The sequence below is a fragment of the Chelmon rostratus genome, chromosome 10, assembly GCF_017976325.1.
Source record: "Chelmon rostratus isolate fCheRos1 chromosome 10, fCheRos1.pri, whole genome shotgun sequence".
Classification (NCBI taxonomy): domain Eukaryota; kingdom Metazoa; phylum Chordata; class Actinopteri; order Chaetodontiformes; family Chaetodontidae; genus Chelmon; species Chelmon rostratus.
Window position 1 is genome coordinate 10,163,083 of NC_055667.1, and position 22,736 is coordinate 10,185,818.

At 44.7% G+C, this 22,736-nt stretch overlaps 1 protein-coding gene across 4 annotated transcripts in view; it reads left to right on the plus strand.

Moving 5' to 3' along the window:
• rerea (arginine-glutamic acid dipeptide (RE) repeats a) overlaps positions 1–22,736 on the plus strand; it is an 89,813-nt gene that overhangs the window by 61,300 nt on the left and 5,777 nt on the right. For all 4 annotated transcript variants that reach the window (XM_041945074.1, XM_041945075.1, XM_041945076.1 and 1 more), the window contains 8 exons: positions 734–833; positions 1,545–1,643; positions 10,872–10,952; positions 20,930–21,092; positions 21,210–21,302; positions 21,823–22,022; positions 22,283–22,444; positions 22,538–22,651. In XM_041945074.1, coding sequence (XP_041801008.1) covers positions 734–833; positions 1,545–1,643; positions 10,872–10,952; positions 20,930–21,092; positions 21,210–21,302; positions 21,823–22,022; positions 22,283–22,444; positions 22,538–22,651 — 1,012 coding nt within the window. The remainder of the gene's footprint in view (positions 1–733; positions 834–1,544; positions 1,644–10,871; positions 10,953–20,929; positions 21,093–21,209; positions 21,303–21,822; positions 22,023–22,282; positions 22,445–22,537; positions 22,652–22,736) is intronic.

Genomic DNA, 22,736 nt, shown 5'->3' on the forward strand with positions numbered 1-22,736 from the left:
AACGTCAAAACTTGGCTCTGTGAAACGTTTTTTTTTTCTTGCTGGAACAAGCATGCATAGGAAGGAGGGAAATCAAAATAGCTTTTTTAATGACAACAAAGCATTTCTTTGAGTGTAGTGTAGTCAAGGTGATTATTAATACATGTATCATAAATGTAAGAGAAATAAGGTTTGCTGCAGGAGAGGAGACTTACAGCAGGTCTGGTGGTTGTTCTAAGTTTCACACTCCGTTCTAGGGCTGTTTGATGCTTAAAACATCTGAAAACTGTCTGGGAAAAATGCCTATCACAACATCCTAGAGCCCAAGGTGACGTAAGCAGTCCAAAACATCAAATTATTTGGTGTGGGATAATGTAAGACCTGGAAAGGCAGCAAATTCTCACGTTTGAGAATCTAGAAGACATTTTCCATTGGATGACTGATCAATTAATAGGCTAATTTTGCAGCTATACTCCATCTATTATGAAGCTATTCAGTTTATGTCTATAAATGCAACCTTTCTTGGCTTGCATTCACTAAACCTGTTCTATTGCCATTCCCCTTACTCAAATACTGTGCTGTCTTGTTACAGTCTGATTGTATTTTGATTTTCTGAAGTTATGTCATTACCCGTGTGACATGATTTTAAAAAATGAGCTACATGGACATTGAAGTCAGTTAAGTGATATCAGAACAGCTCTTTGTTGTGTCTGTGACTGTTTTAATGTTGAACTTGTACATGTCGTGTCCACAGGAGCATGGCTGCCTTTGCAGGGATGTGTGACGGAGGCTCAACAGAAGATGGGTGTCTAGCAGCCTCTCGAGATGACACTACATTAAACGCACTTAACACTGTAAGTAGCCATGCAACAAGTCTAACTAAAAAAATCAAGCCTACGTAGTAGAAAAAAAACACTAGTCCATCTCCGTTTCACAATAAAATGTCGTGTTTGAATTGCTGGGATTTTAGTGCTGGTGCAGCTCCACGGTGATGGGCAATGATAAAGCCCCTGAGCCAGTAGAGTAGCCCCCTGTAGTAAACCCAGCCTCAGAGGCTTACAATGCATCAGGCGTAATGAGAGATTTGTCCGTCACATTGATAATGAATACAGAGGAATCAAGCACAAGAAAGAGATTAGAATCATCATAAACAGGGCATTTATATTCCGAGTCTATAAACTGGAAAATTAACATAGCGGGCAGGTCATTGTCTCTCGACCTTCCTCTCTATTTGCAATTCCAATGAGTAATGCTTGTTTATTCTCAGAAGAAGAGCTCCAGCGCTGCCTGTTTTGCCCGTTTGAATGTGACACAGGGCTTAAAGCTGCGCAGCGTTTGCCTTTGTCACTGCGTTGTTTATTTTTTCCAGGCTCTTTGCACAGAATTTCCTCTGATGCTCGAGCATCAGTCACTCCGGGTTGTAACTGAAATTGTAATACAATAGCTCAATAAAATGTGTCACCACAGCTCAAAATGTCCCTGCTGTGTCATAAAGAAAGTTCACACTTTAGTAAGTGTTCCTTTTTTTAAGATTATTATTATTATTATTTTTTTATTATCTTCAGCTTCACGAGAGCAGCTATGATGCGGGAAAAGCTCTCCAGCGTCTGGTGAAGAAGCCTGTACCCAAGCTGATAGAGAAGTGCTGGTCCGAGGACGAAGTGGTAAGAGAACAGTGCCTTTCATTTGGAAATGCATCAACAAAAACACAATGCTTGTAAAAAATAATAGGCAGGAAGGAATACATGTCTGAAGCTGGCATACATGAGAAACTGATCATTTATGTCAGGGCGTCTGTCATTTTCTTGGTGCTTCTTGGTATTTCTTATATGGATGGCTGCTGTCAGAGCTTGGTTTGTGTCTTTAGAGGGAGCTGTTGAGAGAGTTAAAAACAAGGCTCTTGGCCCTGTCTCACAAGACATCAGTAAAAACACTCGTCAGTTTCCAGCTCCTCCAAGGCCCGAGAGCAGCTGCATCCTGTTTATCACCCACAGAATAAATCTTTAGCATGGAAGTCTGGAAAGGGAAAAGACTGAGGGCTGGTGATGTTAGCCTCCATTTGAATTTAGATGTGAATTTCACCACAGCTGTTGAAGGGCTGGAATCAGAAAATGGCAGCCCTTCTTCCTGATCAAACGACACATCATGAAGGGGTAGGAGGGGAATGAAAGTACTGGATATGCACCATGTCAGAAACACCTGAGAGCTGTGGTTTTGATGCATTACGACACACTGCACTACGTGTTTGTATACCCGCTCTCCTTTAAAGATAACACTGCTGACTGATCTGTCTGTAGATCTTAGAAAAACAAAAGGCTCCACTGCTCCGATGCTTCTGTGTTAGTTTTCCCTCCTCCTGGGTGAATCATCCTTTCTCCACTTTGATATTGTTTGGTAATGCCGACGCCTGGCAGCCTTTTGTCGTAGCTTTGAATCCAGCCGCTCAGATCCGGTGGAAGTGAATGGGTTGATTTGTCTTGTAATTGAACATGAAGGCCACACTTGAATAAAGCCAGAGTCCGCAGCAGGACCGCAGCGAATCACAACAAATGAAGTCAGCCATCTTTTTGAGGACTAGTTACGAGTTCGCCTTTATTTATGCATGCTTGCTGGCGCCAAGCTAAACTGCTGTGCAAGAACGATCAGAGCTGGGGACAGGCATGTTGGTGGGAGGCTTTATTGCCATACTCCACCACAGCAGGTTCACCACAGACCACTTGTCAAAGAACACAGTAGGGGCTCAACAGTAGAAGCTGTAAATACCCTGATACAGAGAATAGAGCGATCACTTCAATAATTTACATTTGGCTTTTGTGTTATGTATCTGTAATGATAGAGCCTAATGCATGGTAATGTATACAGCATACGATAGCACAATATAGCCCAGCAGATGCTGGAGTTTTGAGTCTGATACATCATCTGATAGTTATTTCTTTTAAGATAAACACATAACATCAACCAAAAAATATTCATTGTTTTTGCTTTTTATTGAATTATGACTAAGATGCGCACTGAGCTGGTCATAATACAGTGTAAAAATAAACAGGAGACACTGTTGATAAATTACCCCAAGCTAGTTTGGTATTTTTGTATTGCAATTTCTTGTTAGTTATTGGCCGGTACACATACAGTCAGTCGATCAATCATTTATTAAGGATCGCACCACTGAGATCAGTGGAATTTGCTTTTGATACAATATGCTCAATTCAGCAGTGTCATTAACGTCAAACAAAGGTAGACATCAACACTTGGGTATGTAAACACTGATCCGAAATGTCTGCAAAAGCACATAGAAATCATCAAATTTATAAATTACTAATGGCCTGTGTTCCATTGTCATATTACATCAGATAAAACACTAAACACGTATGCAACCAACGCCTTTATAACCAATTTTCATGGTTTTTAGAAACAGAAGGATTGAAATATGCTATGATTACTACATTCCACAGGAGGACAAAAACATTGAGTTATTGTCCTGCCCTGAATCCTCATTTAATTTATTCTGCAACCTCGTTTAAGCATCTCAGTCCACACGTTTACACCAGAGTTTCATCATGTTCAGACAACATTATGTAAGTGAAGTGGAGGAGCTGTCAGGGAGTCTAGTACACATTGTTAGCCAGGTTCAGTGGCGGCTGTGTTTTGTGTCCGCGGGTGGAGGCGGTCAGCGGGCTTGTCTGTGCTCCACCTGCCTCACAGTGCATGCAGCCTGCAGGCGCAGCATCTTGGCTCTGGCCAGCCAAGGACACAGCTCCCAGTGATCTGATCACCAGTTGTGCCTTTTCAGCCCTGCAGCCTTGAGGGACAGGTGTAAATGTAGCTCCAACCTTACCGCACTCAGAGAAATCAGCCCTGCTGCTCTTCATTTATTTATCACCCCTTGCTCTGCCTCTCCTCCTCCCTCTTCCATCTTATCCCCCTCCAGGACTTGCTTCATTATTCCTGCCTGCTCTTTTTTCACCCCACCGCTGCATTCTTTTAGAGATGTGAATGAAAGTGACAGCGGGGGCAGCTGGAATGACAGAATCAGCCTGTCTGCAGGGTCACTTGTCACCCTCTCCTCCCCCCTTTGACTTCTCTTGCCCCCCACCCCACCTCTCCTCTCTCCGCTTGCAGCTGCTGCCACATAGCACATAATCGTGGACCTTATCTCAACCCTCCAACTCTAGGAGAATATGTAGAATTTCTCCCTCACAGGAAGATGAGACTGGTGCGATGATCATTTGTAAGCTGTTTCGTTGCTGCTGTGGAGGAAGTGACAACGTTGCAAAGAAGAGTATTTGCTTCATTTTTATTTTCTTCTTGCTGGCACAGAAAATCATTTTGCTTCAGGAGGATTTGTCAGAGTCAAGCCCTGGCAATCTTTCACCGTGACACTATTGGTACAACTTTCAGAAACTGAAAATCCATCACCTTGATGTGAGCACCGCTCAAAGGACAACTACAGATTACACTAAAGAAAAATCTCAAGTGTTATAAAATAATGCCTCAAATCCCAGTTCCCAAAAAGTTGGGACTCTGTGTAAAACGTAAATAAAAAGATTCATGCAATCATTTGTAAGTGAACAGACACATTCACACTCACATTGAAACGCTGACGGCACAGCTGTCGGGAGTCATTTGGAGTTCAATATCTTGCCCAAGGATAGTTCAACATGTGGACTGCAGGGGCCAGGGATCAAACCACCAACCTTATATACATTATACATTATATAAGTACAATAGTCAGTGTATCACAGGACATCTGTCAAATGCATTTATATTCAGCAGCAACAGACAAGCACATGGCACGTAGCAGAGGAGGTTTTCCTGCAACAACACAACAACCTGTGACCAGTATCGATCCATCCTCGAGCTTCAGTTTTAAAGTGAATCCTGCTTTGTTTCGGCAGTCAAAGCAGTCTGAAGTAAAATGATTAGCCCACGCATGTAGCATAAGAGTCTCCCAGTTGTTGCGGGGACATTTCCATCGAGTTAATCCACTTGGTTTTCACTCCCTCGGATGGTGAGAGTGGATGAGGACTTTTGTGTTGTGTTCTTGCATCCAACAGAAATTTGCATGCCTTGCTTGTAATGTTCTTCTTGTTACTGGAGTCTGCGCTTTAATGGGGAAAACAGTTACTGGATGTAACTGCAGTTCTGTGAGTACCTGCGTAGACCTCTACCTGCATGTTATTGCAGCCACAGTAAAGCACATTATTTTTGATAGATAATTTTTGCTAAAACATTTGTGACAGTAATGACAGTATCAAAACCCATGCCGTGGCAGAACATGACACCAGTGATGGTGACGAAACCAGTCTACCGCCCACCCCTATTATCTACTCAGCGGGCTGTTGAGGGTAGAGGAGTTGTTGATTTAACCAAGAAAAGGGAAAATGTGATTACTAATATAATTACTGTTATTATGGGTGGGTGAAACGTTTCAGACAGACAGAATAATCCTCTGCTTTTTCTGAAGTCTGAGAGAAGCGCTCCCACTACACCACTTCTTTATGTGTATTTTATCAGAAGCCAGATCACCGCCCACACACAACTCTCTTCCCATCCTTTTGATCGTGCAATAGTCTCCATGGCAAAAATAAACTCTTTAAAACCAAGAACAAACAGCACGTCAAGTGAAAAGCATACAGGTAGTTTCCATTTGTTGCCATTAAATGTTTCTCCGCTGATGCCGTATTGCGATATAACGATGTTGCACACTGAGTAGCCCTCTTGTCTAAATAACCATTTGTAAAGTGTGAAACCACATTTCACTGACAGGATATGATTATCAACACCTGCTTTTCAGGGCAGAAAGCTCCTGTTACTGATTGATACACACACACACACATCGATGCATGTTCCACATTACAAAATAAAGTTGTGTCTCAAAGATTGTATGGTGTACGGAAAAACTAGATGCTATGGAGTGCAAAGGCGCTGCTTTTGTTGCAATAATAAGTGTTTTTATTTACTTTAATTTCTGATTTATTCTATAGTTGTATGTAATAATAAAATGTGCTCTATTAATATTAATAGTAATAATAATAATCATGGTAACAGTAAATAGTATATTGATTTCCGAGAACTTATAAATCATGATGAAAGAATACAGAAAAGTGAAAAGGGTATGACCACAAATATGTTTCATTATGATGTATTTACTTAAACAATAAATACATTACATCTAGTATCTCCCTCCTCGTGCAAATATCAAATCTTAAATTCACACCCACCCTCACATGCAGTTATCTTACTCTATCATTTGCCTCTGTTGATCTCAAGAGTGTCAAATGAATTGATTTGAATCCAAAAGTTATTTATTCAGACGTGTCTCGGTAAAATCCAAAGTAAAGTCAGCATCAGATTGATTCCCCTGCACCTGCCTTACCAGCAGACCTGGTGAAGGTCATCGAAGCATTCTCTCCCTCACAAACCTGACAAAATAAAATCGCCCCCTCAAACGAAGCTGCTGCCTTGCCTGATTGTGCATTGCCAACAGGAGGTGCCACATAAACAGTCAGAAGCAGTGGTGGCCGTCGTGCTGAGTGTCGCCATGTCAGAGACAGAGAGGCTGATCTATGACTGCTGTTGGGCGGCAGGTCTATTCCTCAGCCAGCTGCACTGTGCCGCGGCTTATCTCCGGCTGTGTCTTCAGCTGATGGATGACTGAAGCAGGCCGCCGACAGCACCGAGGCGGGAGGGGGAGGGAGGAAGACGAGGGAGAGGAGAGAGTGGCGGCCCCCCAGTGGTTGAACACAAGCCTACAGACCTGAGACACGCCACCCGACCAAAAACACCACAGGCAGATAAAAAACAACACGCCGCCCTGCATCCCCCTGCTGCAGGCTGTAAATTATTTCCGACGAGCAGCTTCGCCTCAGTCTGCAGAGGGAGCCCTGTTTGCTACACCCAGAGATTTAGTGTCAACAGTGTATTTTATCACCATTAGAGTTCAATGCCAGCAATGCTTTTTAGGGTTGTTTAGTAACTAAATAGCAGGCAGGATGGGTGTGTGCTGGAATTTCCTGTCACCTTTTGTGTCAGCGCAAGCCAAAGGAAGCCGAGGATGTTACTTTGCCTGCTAAAAGTTGGCACAATATGTCCATGTTTGTTGTTGGGTAAATATTAAAACAGGGCTTTTGCTGTGAAAGCAAAAGGGTAAGTCTCCACTCACGTCTACATACATTTTAGCATATCTAAACATAGATTTTTATCTTTCTGCATGGTGTCAGTGCAGAGAGGATGTGGGTAGTCTAGTGTCTGCCAGTGCGGTCTCCCCCTCTCTTCTTCAGGCATGTTGTGATTTCCTATCAGCGCACCATGGCCAATCTTATTACTTGGCAGATATTTCATAACAGACAGCAGTGTTTTTACCCTTTGGTTTTGGTGAGCAGACTGACTGTTCTCGGCCCTCTGGGTTTATACACAGCCGACTTTGAAAGGTCAGCTTTAAACAACGAGTCAAGTATATAATGAGTCCATATTGAGTGGAAGTGGCTTTGTTTGCTGCTGGACGGTCTTGCGTCAGTGTTTTCATGGAATGACATTTAGCAGGAATTATGTTCCATATGTGAGCCTGCACTCTGTTTGTCATCACGATACCATCTTTGTGCGCATGTCCGCATTATCTTAACCAGTTTTACAACTCCCAACAATCGACTCTCAAGCAGGAAGTGCGCACAAACAACAATGGCCTATTGAATCGTTTTTTCTCGTTCTCCTCCTCCTTTTATACGTATCCTCTCCAGCCTCACAATAGTCCTCTGTTAGCCTCCGAGGGGGAAACTTGGGGCGGGTGCAAAGCGCCAGCTCTCTGGAACACACTCAGAGAGAGAAGCCTGTTGTTTCTGCACAGCGGATGGCCATTTGGTAGCGCTTCCACCCAGCTCACCCCTCCTCCTCCTCCTACCCCTCCTCCTCCTCTTGCTCTCTCGCCTGCTTGCTCGCTCTGGCTCTCTCGGCCCCCCTCCGCTGCTGTGTTGCCTAGCAACGGAGGGCTGGAGCAGTCGGAGCAGGGGCAGAGCGATTCAGGGAGCAGATTGGCGGATGATTTATTAGCTGGGCTGGAGAGCAGTGAGCCCAGGCAGCTGAAATGGAGCCTTAAACTGGAGCCGACGTGAAGGGAGGGAGCAGGGAGTCAGCGAGAGAAAGAAAACGAGAGGGAGGAGGGAGGGAGCACGCACACAGCTCCTCTGTGGAGACGGACAGACAGACTGTGTAAATAGTACAGTTGGGGAACATAATTAAGGTGACATAATTAGGACAGACGCACAGGCTGCATGGGCAGTTCAAATTGTCAACTAGTCCTACCATCACTGCCAGGCAGGAGATCTCAATCCAGACTCTTCTCCTGTACGGCCCCTCGGTGGTGGAACGGGTAAACAAACGCGATTCAGTCAGCAGAAGCCCTCCCTGTCCTCAAAAACCGGTTGAAGAGCTACCTCTTCTGAGAGCACTTACTCTGTCACATGCTCTTTCTCTCGATCCTTCTCTAGCTGTCTAAAAATTGGAATTTGCTTTGCACTTATATGTTACTTCACACACCTGCAGCCATGTGCTGTGTCAGGTGGGGTGTGGAGGCTCAAATTATTGTCATTTATACGTCATTTTGGACAAAAGTATCTGCTGGATGAATAAAGGTAATTGATCAGAACATCATGTAAGATGTAGCACTTTCACCCTACTGCTGCTGAAGAGACAGTAATCACATTCTCAGAAGTAATTCAGCTTCAAAAACAAATATTTGTGCCTCATTTTAGAAATTTTGCCCCCCCCCCACACACACACACACAAACATTGTTCTTAATATTTCAAAAGAATATTTATCTAGTCTTGTCATCACCTGTCAAACAAGCCCCGTAATGTTGATCCTCTGAAGCCCTGCAGTGGTTATATGTAGCTCTGTGGAAGGGTGACTGACAGTCCAAATGGTAATCTGCTCTTAACCCCTCGAGTGGTTGGAGACGGGTGCCGGATGTGGGGGAGTGCTTGCGTTGGAGACGGCTCCATCTACTGGTTAATCAACCGCTACACCTTCAGCCTGATTAATGCAAATTAACTGCTGTCTCATGTCACTGATAGGGCAGGCTTTTTTCTTTCTTTCTTTTTTTCAAGCTGTCAGCTCTGATGCATCTAGCTTTTGATCAGGCCTCTAACGTTGATTATTTAGTCTGGTTTAACTTAAACTTTCATATTTTCTTCCTCACAATTACACAGTTAAACTGTCAAACTTGAGACTATTGGGTTTGTTTGCGTGATTGAGATAAATACAGTCATCCAGTCCCTTTGTTGAGATGGGTCTGTCTCTCTCGCCTGTAATTGTTCCTCCTGAGAGACAGTTGTGTTTTGGAGCTGGCCGTGCTACTTCTGTGCATTTGGCCTTTGTTCCCCGACCAAAGCTGGGTATGTAAACAATCTGTGGTTACATAATGCACCGTACACGGCATGGAAAATGAACTCCTGACACTCAGGGAAGAGACTCCACGTCTGGTTTTCTGTCTCACTTGTCTCCTTCCACCATGTCCAAGACCTTTCTCCACACAAATTGTATCAGGCTGCCTCCTCTCTCGGGCTGGCAGCTAGTCGAGTTTGTTCCTCTGTGTGCGTGCTCAGCTCGAGCTCTGGGCGCATTTAAAGGACTGCTGTAGTTCGTGTTTGAGTGAGAGCTGTGGTGTGGTGTTAAGACCAAACGGTGGGCTGGCTTTTCCTGTGCGGGGGCAGAGACGGTGTGAGAGGATGGAGAGCGGGCTCTAATGAGCGCTGTGACCGACGCTAACATGAAGCGCAGGGCTCCGCTCCGGGTTTTCCAGCCCGCCGCGAACCAGAGGCTCTCTTGCAGAAAGATCACATGTAAAGCCTTCCCCTTTGTAGTGGAAGAGCAGAGAGTGACAAGCTATTTCTTGCTTGTAAAAAAAAAAAAAAAAAAAAAAAGGGAAAAAAAATCAGTGTACCGTTGGAGACACTGTGGATTTGCCCCGTTAATTTTTCCTTTACCTGTGGCTGGACGTAGAGATCTGTGCCGTGCTCCCTGAGGACTTTTCCCTGCTTTTCGCTGGAGTTACTTGGTGGAAACGGTTGGCTGAGACCACTGAGGAACGGGGCTCGCCTCTGGAACAAGAAAGTAAATCTGTTGGTTGTCTGCTTCGCTGGTTATGAATGTTTTCAGCCTCCGCTTTTTATGGCTCGCAGTCTGTGGCTCTTAAAGGAGAAGAAATCCGCTTCGCTTGCTCAGCTTTTCGCTATTTGTTTCGTTTGTGCCGCTGTTTCTGTGCCCGCTGAGGGTGAGGTGGTGGGTCCACGCTCAGTTTTTATGTCAGCTTGAACCCGATGTTGTGAAGTAGCAGTTTCTGTCATCACGCCGCGCACCTCCTTTCACTCACGCGAGGACACATTAATATATTTTCCGCTTTTTTTACGTATTTTCTTTGCTTTTACAACGGCCAGTACGGACAGCCAAAAATAGCAGCTGTCCACCGTACACGGCGAGGCGTTTACTCGCTTTTCAACTCTCAAGTTCAGGTTTTGACTTTAAACTTTTCACGTGCGCGATTATCGCGTTTAACGCGCGCGCTATTGCGTATTTTTTTAATGTAACAGATCGTATTTTTCGAGCTGTGTTTGCTGTGCACGTGAAAAGACGAGCTTAATCTCGGCGTCTCTCCTTGCCTCACTTGTCATTTCCTCTCCTTGTTGCCCTGACATGGCTGTTTTTCTCCGGAGTTTAAACGGCTTTCTAGATACGCATCAAACCTCTGCAACCACAGCCGAGCGAAATGAAAACAATGTTTTCTGTCGTGGTGCTAGCCAGTAACTTTATGCGGTCGCAGTTTAGCTGACTTCACAGCTAGTAACTGGGTCTCTCTCTCTCTCTCTCTCTCCCTCCCTCCCTCTGTGAAAAATTGCAGAAGCGCTTCATTAAAGGGTTGAGACAGTTCGGCAAAAACTTCTTCAGGATCCGGAAAGAGCTGCTGCCCAACAAAGAAACGGTAAGATGATCTCCTTCTCTCTGTACGCCTGAACTTTTTCAGTGTGTGTCATCTGGTTTATAGTGCTGAAACACATAAAATGAGGTACATGTGGTTTGCTTGTAACTAATGGAAAGCTGGAGCAGTAAAACATTTTTAGTGTGATATTTTGAGCATGGCTGGTTTTGAACCCGCAGGCCTTATTGATAAGAAGTAAGCGCTGCCTGCCAACAACAGTGCTGCAGTATTGTCAGAGCTCCCTTCAAGCTGTCTGGGAAAGTAAAGACCTTGTTATACCTGAGAGGGGGAAAAGGCTAAACGCACTTTACAGACAGTTACACTCGCAAGTGGCACACTGAGCATTAATTAGCACCCTCTGTTCGCGAGTGGTAAACAAGTTGTGCAGATGTGATGCGAGCCACTGTGTTTACAGCTCCTCTCGGCCCTGAAGTGCAGCCGTCTCTGTAGCGCGTTTGTGCCGAGGCGTTCGAAATTTTCTATATTTTCAGCCAACTTTCAGAGCAGTTGACTCTGAAGTGCACCGTAATGTCCACCACGAGGATTATAAAGCAGGTTACAATGGGAGCCTTTTACATAAATGTGAACTCTCTGAGAGTTGTGCTTTGAAAGGAAACAAAATTACATTCAGTGTGTGAAAGTGGTAAAACTGAAGTTGAACGATAGAGACAGCATACAACTGAGACTTTAGCGCTTAGTTCTCTTTTAAAGGCCAGATGAACCCTTTTTGGGGCATATAAATTAGCAATACACATACATGAATGCAAATTTTAAAAAATTAGCTTTTTTGTGCTGAAAATATTGGATCCTTTGTTTGCTGACATCACCGATGTCAACAAACCTTTAACAGCATCAGAAGATGTGCTGTCCAGTGTGAGTCCTTGTATTCAACTCGAGAGTGAAAGTAGGTTACAAATGTGTGCTTTGAAATTGGCGGCTCATTCTTCTGTTTACATTTGGAACACAGGTTCTCGTGTTGCGCTCCTTCTTTCTTTGTAGTTTTTAAGGTTTGTCAGTCGCTTCTGAACGTCTTGACTGAAAAAGACAAAGTGATTTAATATCTGTCAGGCCTTGTGGAGCGCTCGTAATTGTGTTTATGTACACGAGCAGAAGGATTTTTCTCCAGTCAGAGTTTCCCTCCTCCTGTGTGCGGGTGCGCGCACGCGTCAATGTGTTAATCAGCACCGTACAACTGTGTGACTTGTTTCATTGGTCAGATCCAGGCCTAACAATGATTAACAACAGTTGACCTTATTAAGCATGATCATTATGTGGAAACCAAACATGGCAACCACACTGACTTTGTATTCCTCTTCAAGCTAAGTTACAGCATTTTGCCATAATCTTTGTCTCGTATATCTGCACAGGGAAAATTCTTAAGAGCTTGAGAAGTGCTTGGTTTTTGTCTCAGCCGTAGTTGGCAACAAAGAGAACATGTTTTGCATGTACACGTTGCTTCATAGTGCGACTTAGCTGTTAGATTATTCCTGGATGTGCATTTCGATTCATAAAGCAGTGCAGACCTTGCTGTTTCTGTGAGGCTGCTCCTGTTGGAAGTGTGCCGATGCAGTGCTGACATAGACATCAAAGGAAAATCAGAGGTGTTCGTCATACTTCTCGCCACTTCATTTCCTTGTCTGCAGTGAGGATACGTCAGCCCTGCTCCTTAAACACCCCCCTGCACGTCATGTAATATTTTTATTCAAGAACTCTTTAGTGTCACTTCCTTTATGCAACATTTTTTATTCCTCAAAACCAATTTGAACCTCTTGAATAAGAGATTAAAGTGTATGAATACAGTTTCCTCACAGAGGTTTCTTCAATTATTTTTTTTACTGGTTTTGAAATATATGACTAGTCCAGTTGATTGGCTATAAAGGAGGTATTAATGTAATTCAACCTGGAGGGGGAGTCTACTTGGCAGGAAAGGTAATAGACCTCCTCCAGGATCTAGGCCTGCCACCACCACAGAGCAGAGACAGATTAATTTTTCCCCTGCAAATGGAAAATAAACTGCCCTTTAAACTCATGAAAAGAGGAGAAAGTGACTGGGAGAGCAAGAGGAGGGTAGCAGCGACCGGAGGAGAAGGGGTTAGGTGGGGCGTTCGCTCAATACAGAGACGCTGAAAAGCCTGGTTTGTCGCACAGCGGGGGGACAAAAAACTCTTTGCTTATGATTGAACTTGCTTTTGTGCTGTTAGACTGATCTGAGCGAGTGCCAGTCAATACCCCGAGGAAAGCTCCATTTATTTTCTACCTGCTCATTCCCAAATCCTATATCTGGAACATGAGCGCAGCAATGTCTCGACATATTTTAGGTCAGGGAAATGACAGAGATTTTCCCACAATCTCTGCCCACGGGCTCGTATTTCTGTTGTAACACTTTTATGCTAAGCCGTCGAAAAATAAGCATGTTGCAGAAATTAGGGTGTCCCTGCCACACCACTGACGTTGAGATCGGAGTGCAGATCATGAAGCGCTTGGGCTGATATCCAGAGGTAGAGTACAGTGTGTCTGCCCCTCGCCGTTCCTCCTGCTAGTCCCCATTAGCCGCGCTGCCCCTGAAGCGCCAGCGCGGCTCAAACAGCCAGTGCCAAGGGTAAGCACCCAGCGCTGTGTAAACACACCAGGCCTGACTAACACTCAGGAATGCTTTATATAAAGTCACATAAAGGCCCAGAGGGGGAAGTGGGTGTGTCGTCTGACCGTCTGCAACTGGCTCTGCTGCCACCATTTCCTTCACTCCAGAGAGGACGTCATGGAACATGAGCTTGCTGCTTTCAGTGTTTAAACAACTAAATATGCTGAACGGGCAGATCACAGATAACTCTGCGCCTGATATTTGCACTGGAGGGGCTTTCAGAAAACTGTGGTTTTGGGGGATATCAACAGACCGTATTTGCTAAACAGATTTGTATCAGAGAAATTGACAGCTGAAAATTAGATCAAATTAGGACGCTTAAGTTTTTGGCTCGTATCCATACATGACTGAGCCCGACCCTTTTCAGTGGTGAAAAAAGGTACAGCAGTTAACTTGCTAGTGTTGTTGTGTAACATAACTGGACTTCTGCTATTTTCATTAAGTAAAATGTGCCTGTGTCTTTGTGTCCTATGAGGGACATTATAAATTGCATGGAACTACGAGTAATTTATTACTTTAGACTCATATATCAGTGTATTGTGTATTTATAGATAATAAAAATGTTTCACAAAAGAACACAGACCAACTATAATCTAATAAACTCAATGAAGCACAGTAAAAGAATTTACAAGCACAGAACAAAAGCTTTGAGGAGTGTGTGTGTGTATGTTTATCAGTTCAGTTTCCCCTCGAGGGTCCGTTCCTGCATCCTGTTGTTTATTCTCTTGTGACTGCTCGCCTTTACCCCACGTTTAAATATTAAAAGTGCATGCAGAATATCGGCACAGAATTAGCATGAGCACCGACACAGTTAACTAATTGTGTTTTAATGATACTTTCATGTGCAGAATTCCGCTTTATAAACGTTAGAAGTTTATTCATATAGTGGTATAATCCGGTTTTATTAGTACAGTCAGCTGGTGCTGGCTCAGAAAAATATCAGCTGTGAGCCGTGTACACCTACAGGACAGGAAAAAAACACTAGAACATTAATCTGATTGGGAGAGACATTTTTCTGCTGCTGGTTCCTGCTTTGTTTTGGCATGAAGGTGGAAAAGACAAAAAGGCGCAGTGGCAGCGTGTGAGAGACGCCAACACAGGTGAGAGCCACAGTGTGTGTTTGGTTCATGTTAACGTCATCAGTCAAACAAATGTCCTCAGATGGCAAACGCTTTGATACCAACAGCAAGGCAAGTATGAGCCATAAATTAACCATAATGTGTAATTCTCTGTGATCTCAGTGATTTATCTTGTGACTGGCGGAACAGCGCAGGCCGAGAAGTCGCTGTGGCTGAAGAGCATGTTAATTGTCAGGGCAGAGGGGTGACCTGAGCTGTGTCTGATTTTTAAAACGCTGCCTCGTTTGCGTCGGCACTCCGATCGAGCAGGAAGTGATGTGCTGAGCGGCTCTCGCAGCATCTTGTACTCCGGGAGAAAAGAGAGCACCCCCTCCCACACACACACACACACACACACACACACACACACAGAGCCTCCCCCCCAGGCCCTGTCATTTACAGGATGGCCAACAGGAGAACAGTGTTCTCAACACAACCTCACAGCAGATGTTTGCCCTGGTACAATCTGTACAAACGTCAAATTGAATTCATTGCCATGTCCTTAGCTCAGCAGCCAGAACCTTGGGGATGACTGTGATTATAAATACTTTGGTTCAAACACTAATTAAACCAGCTACAAACTACAGGGGCCTGGTCCAGTTGGCAGCAGCTGTCAGTGGTGTGACAGAACAGCTTTCGTGTTTGGTAAATGATATAACTTGTTTAGACAGTGAAATCACTGTCGGCTGATGGAAGCTCGACCAGCATGTATTGACGTTCTTCCAGCAGACCACAGGCAGTTTAGCGCGGCGGAGTGGAGGCAAAATCATTTTTTCAGCCTAATAGATGCCGCACGGAGAGCCAGAGCTGCCCGTGTAATTGAGTTCTTTGGTAGGCCTCATGTTGTGGTTTTTGGGGACTAGCTTATCAGCAGAACGCGCAGGATCGACCCTCCAGCAAAAAGGCACTGTTGCCATCCAATCTGCTTTCACTGGCAAAAGCGCTTACAGCAGGAAAAACATGAGTGCTGATTCTTCAGCATGTGCATCCCTGACCTGTGAAAGCAGAGCTTATTCAGTCATTCTCCTGCAGAAAGGCTCAGCGCAGCAGGGAATGGTTGTCTATTTAACCTCCTTGCACATACACTCCGCGCCACCAGCCAAGGTCCTTTGCTATTCAGTCGCCGCAGTCTGCAAATGGGCTTTGAGGCATCACGGCGCTGGAGGTTTACTTATGAATCGACTGCATACATGTGGCTAGTGGCCACTTTGACCTCTGGATTTTATTTCACAGAAACTCCAAGGTGAATTATGCAGCTTTGACTATAGGAACAAAAGGTTAAATTAAAAAAGTTACATTGGATTAAATGTTTCTCATTTCAGAAACAACCAATTTAAAAATCCAAAACAACTTCTTTCTTATAGCAATTAAAAGTCAGTCTAAAGAGGACACCACCACAATATTTAAAATTCTATGAAATCATTTTTATTCACCTGGTACCCTGTCACATTGCAGGAATGTTCTTCTATTAGCATTTATGGTCTTTTGCCAATCCTTATTTACTGAGAACTTGTTTGTGAATCCAAAAGCAGCTTCTAGCATGAAGCTAACTATGTGAGCAGCTGTCAGTGACCTTGAAGGCTTGGAGCGTAATTTTTGTGGCGTCTACATCCTGTAAAGTTTGCAGATGCTTTAATAGGAATGCTGTGAAAAGACTCCAGATAAATAAACATGCACTCTTTCCCACAGCAGAACACGTTAAATGGCTCTCTGGGCTTCACAAGTACGCTTCTGACCTGTTTAACCACATAAGCATTTACAAAGTTACCCCCTACGGTCCCAGTCAGCGTGAGGATGATGGAAAAGTCAAGCACCACTCACTGAAACGCTACACTGTACAACCTGTCACGGACGATGAAGAATACCGAGGCCAGGGGTCGAGCACATACATAATTAAACCCTGGTTTGATTTAGCTCGGAGAAATGCATCCCCCCTTCACCTCAGTGAAATGAATCAGGAAGCAAATCCTCCCTCCTCGGGCTACAGACTGTGGAGGAAGCAGGAGGAGCACAGGTTCATGCTGCACTAATGGATGTTTACACAACTCTCTCTCAGCCACCAGAACCCAGAAATCACATGCTCCCTGCGCGCTCCGCTCTCACGGCTGCCCTTAAACTGCCACAAGTTTTTAACCGAGAGTTTTATTCGCCGAGAGATTTTTAGGAAGGGTTGTGGTCGGAGTGAATGCTGATTGTCCATTGTTATCCTCTGCTGGCTCTTTATTCCTCTCTCTCGGCTCTCCTCCACACTGGGCCCTCCCCCTCCCCGGCTCTCCCCTGTTCTCTCCTCCTTCCCCTGCGCTTGCCAGTAACGGCCTTAACCGTTTGGCTTCATGTCAAAGCAGGGGCCTTTTGTGGCTCTGTCACAAATCTGCCAGGAAAAACAGAAACCATCTGTTCAGGCCTGGGCCTGAGAGGGGATGAGGGTGTAAATACACGAGTTTAGCCCTCGCCCTCAGCCCTGCCGGAGCACACAGGACCACCGAGCCCAGTGGAGGATCCTGCACTCCCACTCAGCCTCAGCCTTCTCTCCCACCCGCAATTATGCTGTAATCTATAGTGGTTTCATGCTTAATCTTACTCAGTCTCTATCTTACAGACTGGAACATAAGATAGTTTAAAACACAGTGACTGAGTACAAAACTGAACATCAGTAATTATTTTCAGGAATTACAGCACACTAAAAATTGCAAGTATCTAGAGACGGAGAGTCAGTTTTCCTCGATCAGCTGTTGTCTTCTGTTCCAAAAATAAATCTCATTTAATTAGAAAAATGAGGTTTAGATACTGTTAAGATGTAGAAATGTATTTATGTGCCAGCGCAGGATGTTTGCAGTTATCCTGCAATTTTTCTGCTATTACTCTTAAGTAAAATTACAGTAAATGGAGGGGGAGTAAAAATCTTTGCACGACTGATGAAGATCTCGCCATGTTTCTCAGCTGCGGTTAAGTGTCACAGAAACACTGCTGTATGTCCATTTCACATGTACATGCTTGTATGTAGACGACCATTTTAATTGGCAATAACTGGGATGGAAGCCCTGAGTGTCGTGATAGGAGGGTAAGCCCGTTCCTTGTCGGATAATCCACCGGCCAGAAAGCTCCTGCAGATGGAAGCAGTCTAAAAGGCCTTATAATACAGAGCTTATGTTGTCACTATCTCATGTTCTGTGGAGCGGCAGCACACTCTGTACTGCTCTGCAGTGATTTAGTCGACTGGGGGGAAAATGCTATTGCAAAGGCCACCGCCAATCTACATTTCTATTTCAAGTGTTCCAATTATTTTTTACTGGATACTGGTAAACTGTTTTCACTAAAAGTTCAACAGTTTCTGTTTTCCTCTCGTCTTCATTTTCTGAAGAAATGCTAACTTTACTTGGAAGCCTCAACAATAACACACAAACCTGCTGGCTAAACACCCAGTCATAGAGAAGAAACTCAAGGCAATGAAAGTTTAGGTGTTGCTATGGGCATATGACTGCATGACAAAGTGATTGAGAGAAAAGTACACAGCCAGTGTGAGAGATCAGGCCTATGTGGCTTCAGGGGAACCAAATTTGACATGCGGGCAGGCTGAGAGGTAATCTGTCAATCTCCCTTTGACACTAATTTACAGCGTAAAGCCTTCCTCAGCCACAGGAATGTCATGTTCGTCTTCAGCTGCACTTCACTCACAGACAGCGTATGTAATGCCTGTGATGCCTTGCAGACATCAGTCTGTCTTTTGTCAATATGACTGTATTCAAAATAAAGGTAAAATACACAGTCTAACAAACATTCCAAAAATTTGCAGTGTGCATTTTTAATAGATGCCCAGAGCATCTGATTTCTGTTTTTGAACAACTATTCAACTCAACAAGTTTACTCTGAATTTGTTAAGCTGCTTCTTTTTTCTCCCCTTTCCATTTACATCCGGCTCACCAGCGCACCTGTTATTCCCATTCAAAAGCCCAAGTTAATGTTTTCATTAGCCCCTGCCTAATGTAATGCTACTTGACACAGTGTAAGTGATGGAGAGGCAGGGTGACCTTTCGCCTTGTCTGCCAAGCTGTTGTTGAGGCCGTGTGGTTGTCAGCCTGCAGCGAGGAGGCAGAGAGGCACTGCTGAGAACAGTCATTAAGCACAGAGCAAAGCCAGCACTCGGCACCACTCGACACTTTTGATCTGCACATTTCAATTAGATTTCACATCAGGACGCCTGCCTTCCCTCAGTTAGCACCTGCGCCCTGCCCTCTTCTCCCAACTGGCCAGCCAGGCTGAGGAGGGAGGCACGCAGGAAACAACTACAAAGTTCCGCCACCAGCCTGACATAGATGCAATAAACACATGGCAGCATAATAGAGTTTGTTTGTTTTTTTGCTGATATGACAGCCATTAACAGCTCTGTTCTTGGCATGGCCATGACCTAAAAATGTTTTCAGGGTTCTTTGAAGCACTGCAAGTGTTTCACAAACAGAAGGTTCATCTTTTCTTCTTTATCCTATTGCTTTTTGTGTTTTAAAGGAGCCCTACTGATTTCTCTCTGCTGAGCTTCTACATGTGGTATCATTCCGAGCACTCCACATGTGCTCATCTGCAACTGTCTTGAGGTCTTAAAAAAAAAAAAAAATAGTCAAAGCTGTGGGGCTCTGGACAGCTAGAGCAATGGCTCTACCATTACACAGCACAGCACCTTAATTTACCTTGAAATTTGAGAAGGTTTCATTGAGCTCAGACACCCTCAGTAAATGTTCCCAGCACTGCTTTGCCTGATAAGACGGAGTGCTACAGCCAATGGTAGATATGAATTTCCCCTAAGAGCCACATGAAGGGTAGATCTTATTAAATGAGCCTAAGCCCACTGAGTTGAGCATGTTCTGCCAATCAGAGCAGTGATTGAGAAAGACTTAATGTCAGATACTCACACGATTTGCTGAAGCGATAAAGCAGCAAACACGCTCCCTGACCTGTTTTTTCTCCTAAATAGTTTTTTTTTCATGAGATAACGTGTAAGAAATTAAAGCTGCAGTTACCTTTATGTTTTCGTTAACACCAGCCTATTATACTTTGAAATTACTGGCTTTGTTACAGTGTACTTTTCTCTTATTGTTAAAATAAAGTTGAGTGACAAGCTTTTTATAGCCATTTAAAACAGTCCACCACTTCATCAAATCCTTTCCTGCCATTGTTTGTTTTGGTACATTTTGATAGAGGATGTTAAGCTGTTGCTGAAAAGCTGTTGATGCATTTTAGAGAGCAATGCACTGACTAATTTAAGTCAAGTTTCTCAGCTGAAGCCAAGAAGGAAAACAATCGATAGCCATTAAACTCTGGGAGCTTTGTTGAACAGCAGTTTAACAGACCTCAAACAGTAGATGGTGCCCTCTGGGCTTTAAAGATTACAGGTGACTTACTGCTCACCCGACAATCACACCACACCTTCATGAATAAAGCCAGTGGAAGACCCCTAACAAGTGAGAGTTCGTGGTGAGGAGGACGAGGGCAAAGCCCCACAGGAAACGACATAATTCTCCCTGACTCCTGTCGCCAATTTTCAAGGCTTGTGTATTATGAGTGTGGCCGGAAAGCGGCAGTTAATATGCACAAGCTGCCTCAGCAAAGTGCTTTCTGATCCATGATTGCATGTGTTAATGTTTCAGTTGGGTATTGATTTCCTGGCGGCCTTTTGTACACTGGATTTATCCGCCTCGCTCGCTGGCAAGCGCGCCCCTCCGAATGTTTGATTAAAGTTCAATTGACTCTTCCAGTGAAGGGGCGAGGAGCCATTTCACTCCCTATTTGTAGCACCAAAGCTCTGCCTGACATGTTCTTTTGTTCCTATTCAAGCTCCTGCCACCCAGGCAGCCACCAATGCACTGATCCTAATATCCCTGCATTCAGTGAGCCTCCTCGCCTAATCCTGGGACAGACAGGGCCGCAGCACAAACATGCCCGGCCAGCTACAAATCCTGGCATGGACTTACCTACTTCATGGCCTTTCACTGTGACATACCGTGCTGACTGCTAATGTGTATTTTCCACATGTTTTATATAGCCTAACTGCAGATTTTCAGTGACTTTTTTCCAATTTTTCAACAACTTTGACAAACAGACATTTATCCCCTTCCATTCAGTCACCTCTTTGCAGTCAAAAGTGATCTCTCCTCCTCATTACACACACGTTTGTGTCCTTGTGACATATTTGCCCATTTTAACCACATTCGCTTTGTGTTTAATTTCAGGGAGAGCTAATCACCTTCTACTACTATTGGAAGAAGACCCCCGAGGCCGCCAGTTGTCGAGCCCATCGCAGACACCGCCGCCAGCCAGTCTTCCGCCGCATCAAGACGCGAACCGCCTCAACTCCTGTCAACACTCCCTCACGCCCCCCCTCCAGCGAGTTCTGTACGTATATTTGACCTTTTCATTGGCAGCCATGGAGCAAAGGGGCAGACATGACCTGATATATTCTGGTATGAGAGAGATGTATTGGAAGTATTTTTTTCTTTTGCTCTCTTCCAGTGGACCTCAGCTCAGCCAGCGAAGATGACTTTGACAGTGAAGACAGCGAACAGGAGCTGAAGGGCTACGCCTGCCGCCACTGCTTCACTACCAGTAAGACGACGTTCCTTTTACAGACACTCACACTCTTCATATGGCTTTGTTTGGCTATTCCTGTCCTGATTAGGATCAGCGTGGGCCTGCACAACACAGCGCTGTGTGACAGATGGGCATCAGAAAATGTCAGGACTAATTTGATCAAATCAGACATGAGCCCACAGCTCGTTCTCTCTCTCCACCTCATTATCCTTCCCCTCTCCACACAGCTGGCTCTCAGTGCCAGGCTTCCATCTAATGTGCCATCACAACAAGGGTGGCTAATAACTTTGGCTTTGCAGTGTTAACCCATGTAGACATTAGTGCATGACTGGAAATGTAAGTACAGTATGTAGTGGGAGGCAGAACTATACATTATCCTTGATTCAGCTCCTGCATGATAAAATAATATCTATCTCATTAGATGTTGATGAAGGACATTCTTTATATTACTGTAGTTCAGAAGTCATTTCTGTGTGTTTGTGCTTCGCCGGCTGTGAGAGTGTGTTATATCACAACTGTAAATGGCTTTCCTCAGCCTCCAAGGACTGGCACCACGGGGGCCGGGAGAACATCTTGCTGTGCACAGACTGCCGCATTCACTTCAAGAAGTACGGTGAGCTGCCCCCCATCGAGAAGCCTGTGGACCCTCCGCCATTTATGTTCAAACCTGTCAAAGAGGAAGAGGATGGACTCAGCGGGAAGCATAGCATGAGGACCCGACGGAACCGAGGCTCGGTAAGCACACGCTCCTGCTCTCCATCCCTCTATTTTCACCTTCAGGAACCATAGTCTCAGAGATATCCCCACAGTGCTGCAGAGCCATGCTACAAAGTAATAAGCGCATCTTCTCAAGTCAAGAAGTTCAGGGACAGCTTTGTTGCACGTGGTTTTATAGATTTGGTTTGGACTTGCACACTGTAAACGCCCATCTTAATTTCTTCTGTATGTAACCCTTAATGTTAGTCATGATTCATGTTGTCTCTTTTTGTTAACAGATGTCGACGCTACGTAGTGGTCGTAAGAAGCAGACAGCCAGTCCTGATGGCAGAGCCTCGCCTACCAACGAGGATTTGCGCTCCAGCGGACGTACCTCACCCAGCGCAGCAAGCACTGACAGCACTGACAGCAAGACAGACTCCATGAAGAAGCCCAGCAAGGTAAACGCTGCATAGACCGTTTGGAACTTTGTCTTTCTATGCACGTATCTCTGTGAAATGTACGCTAATGGCTCCGCTGCTTTGGCTCCACAGAAGATTAAAGAGGAGGCTCCTTCACCTATGAAGAGTGCCAAACGCCAGCGGGAGAAGGGAGCCTCAGACACAGAGGAGCCCGAGAGGGCCAGTGCCAAAAAGTCCAAGACACAGGTGAGTTTGTGGTCTTCATTTTGCTGTTTGGATCTGTTTCGATGGAATGCATGAACTTGCTGTTCTGATACACATCCCTCTCTCT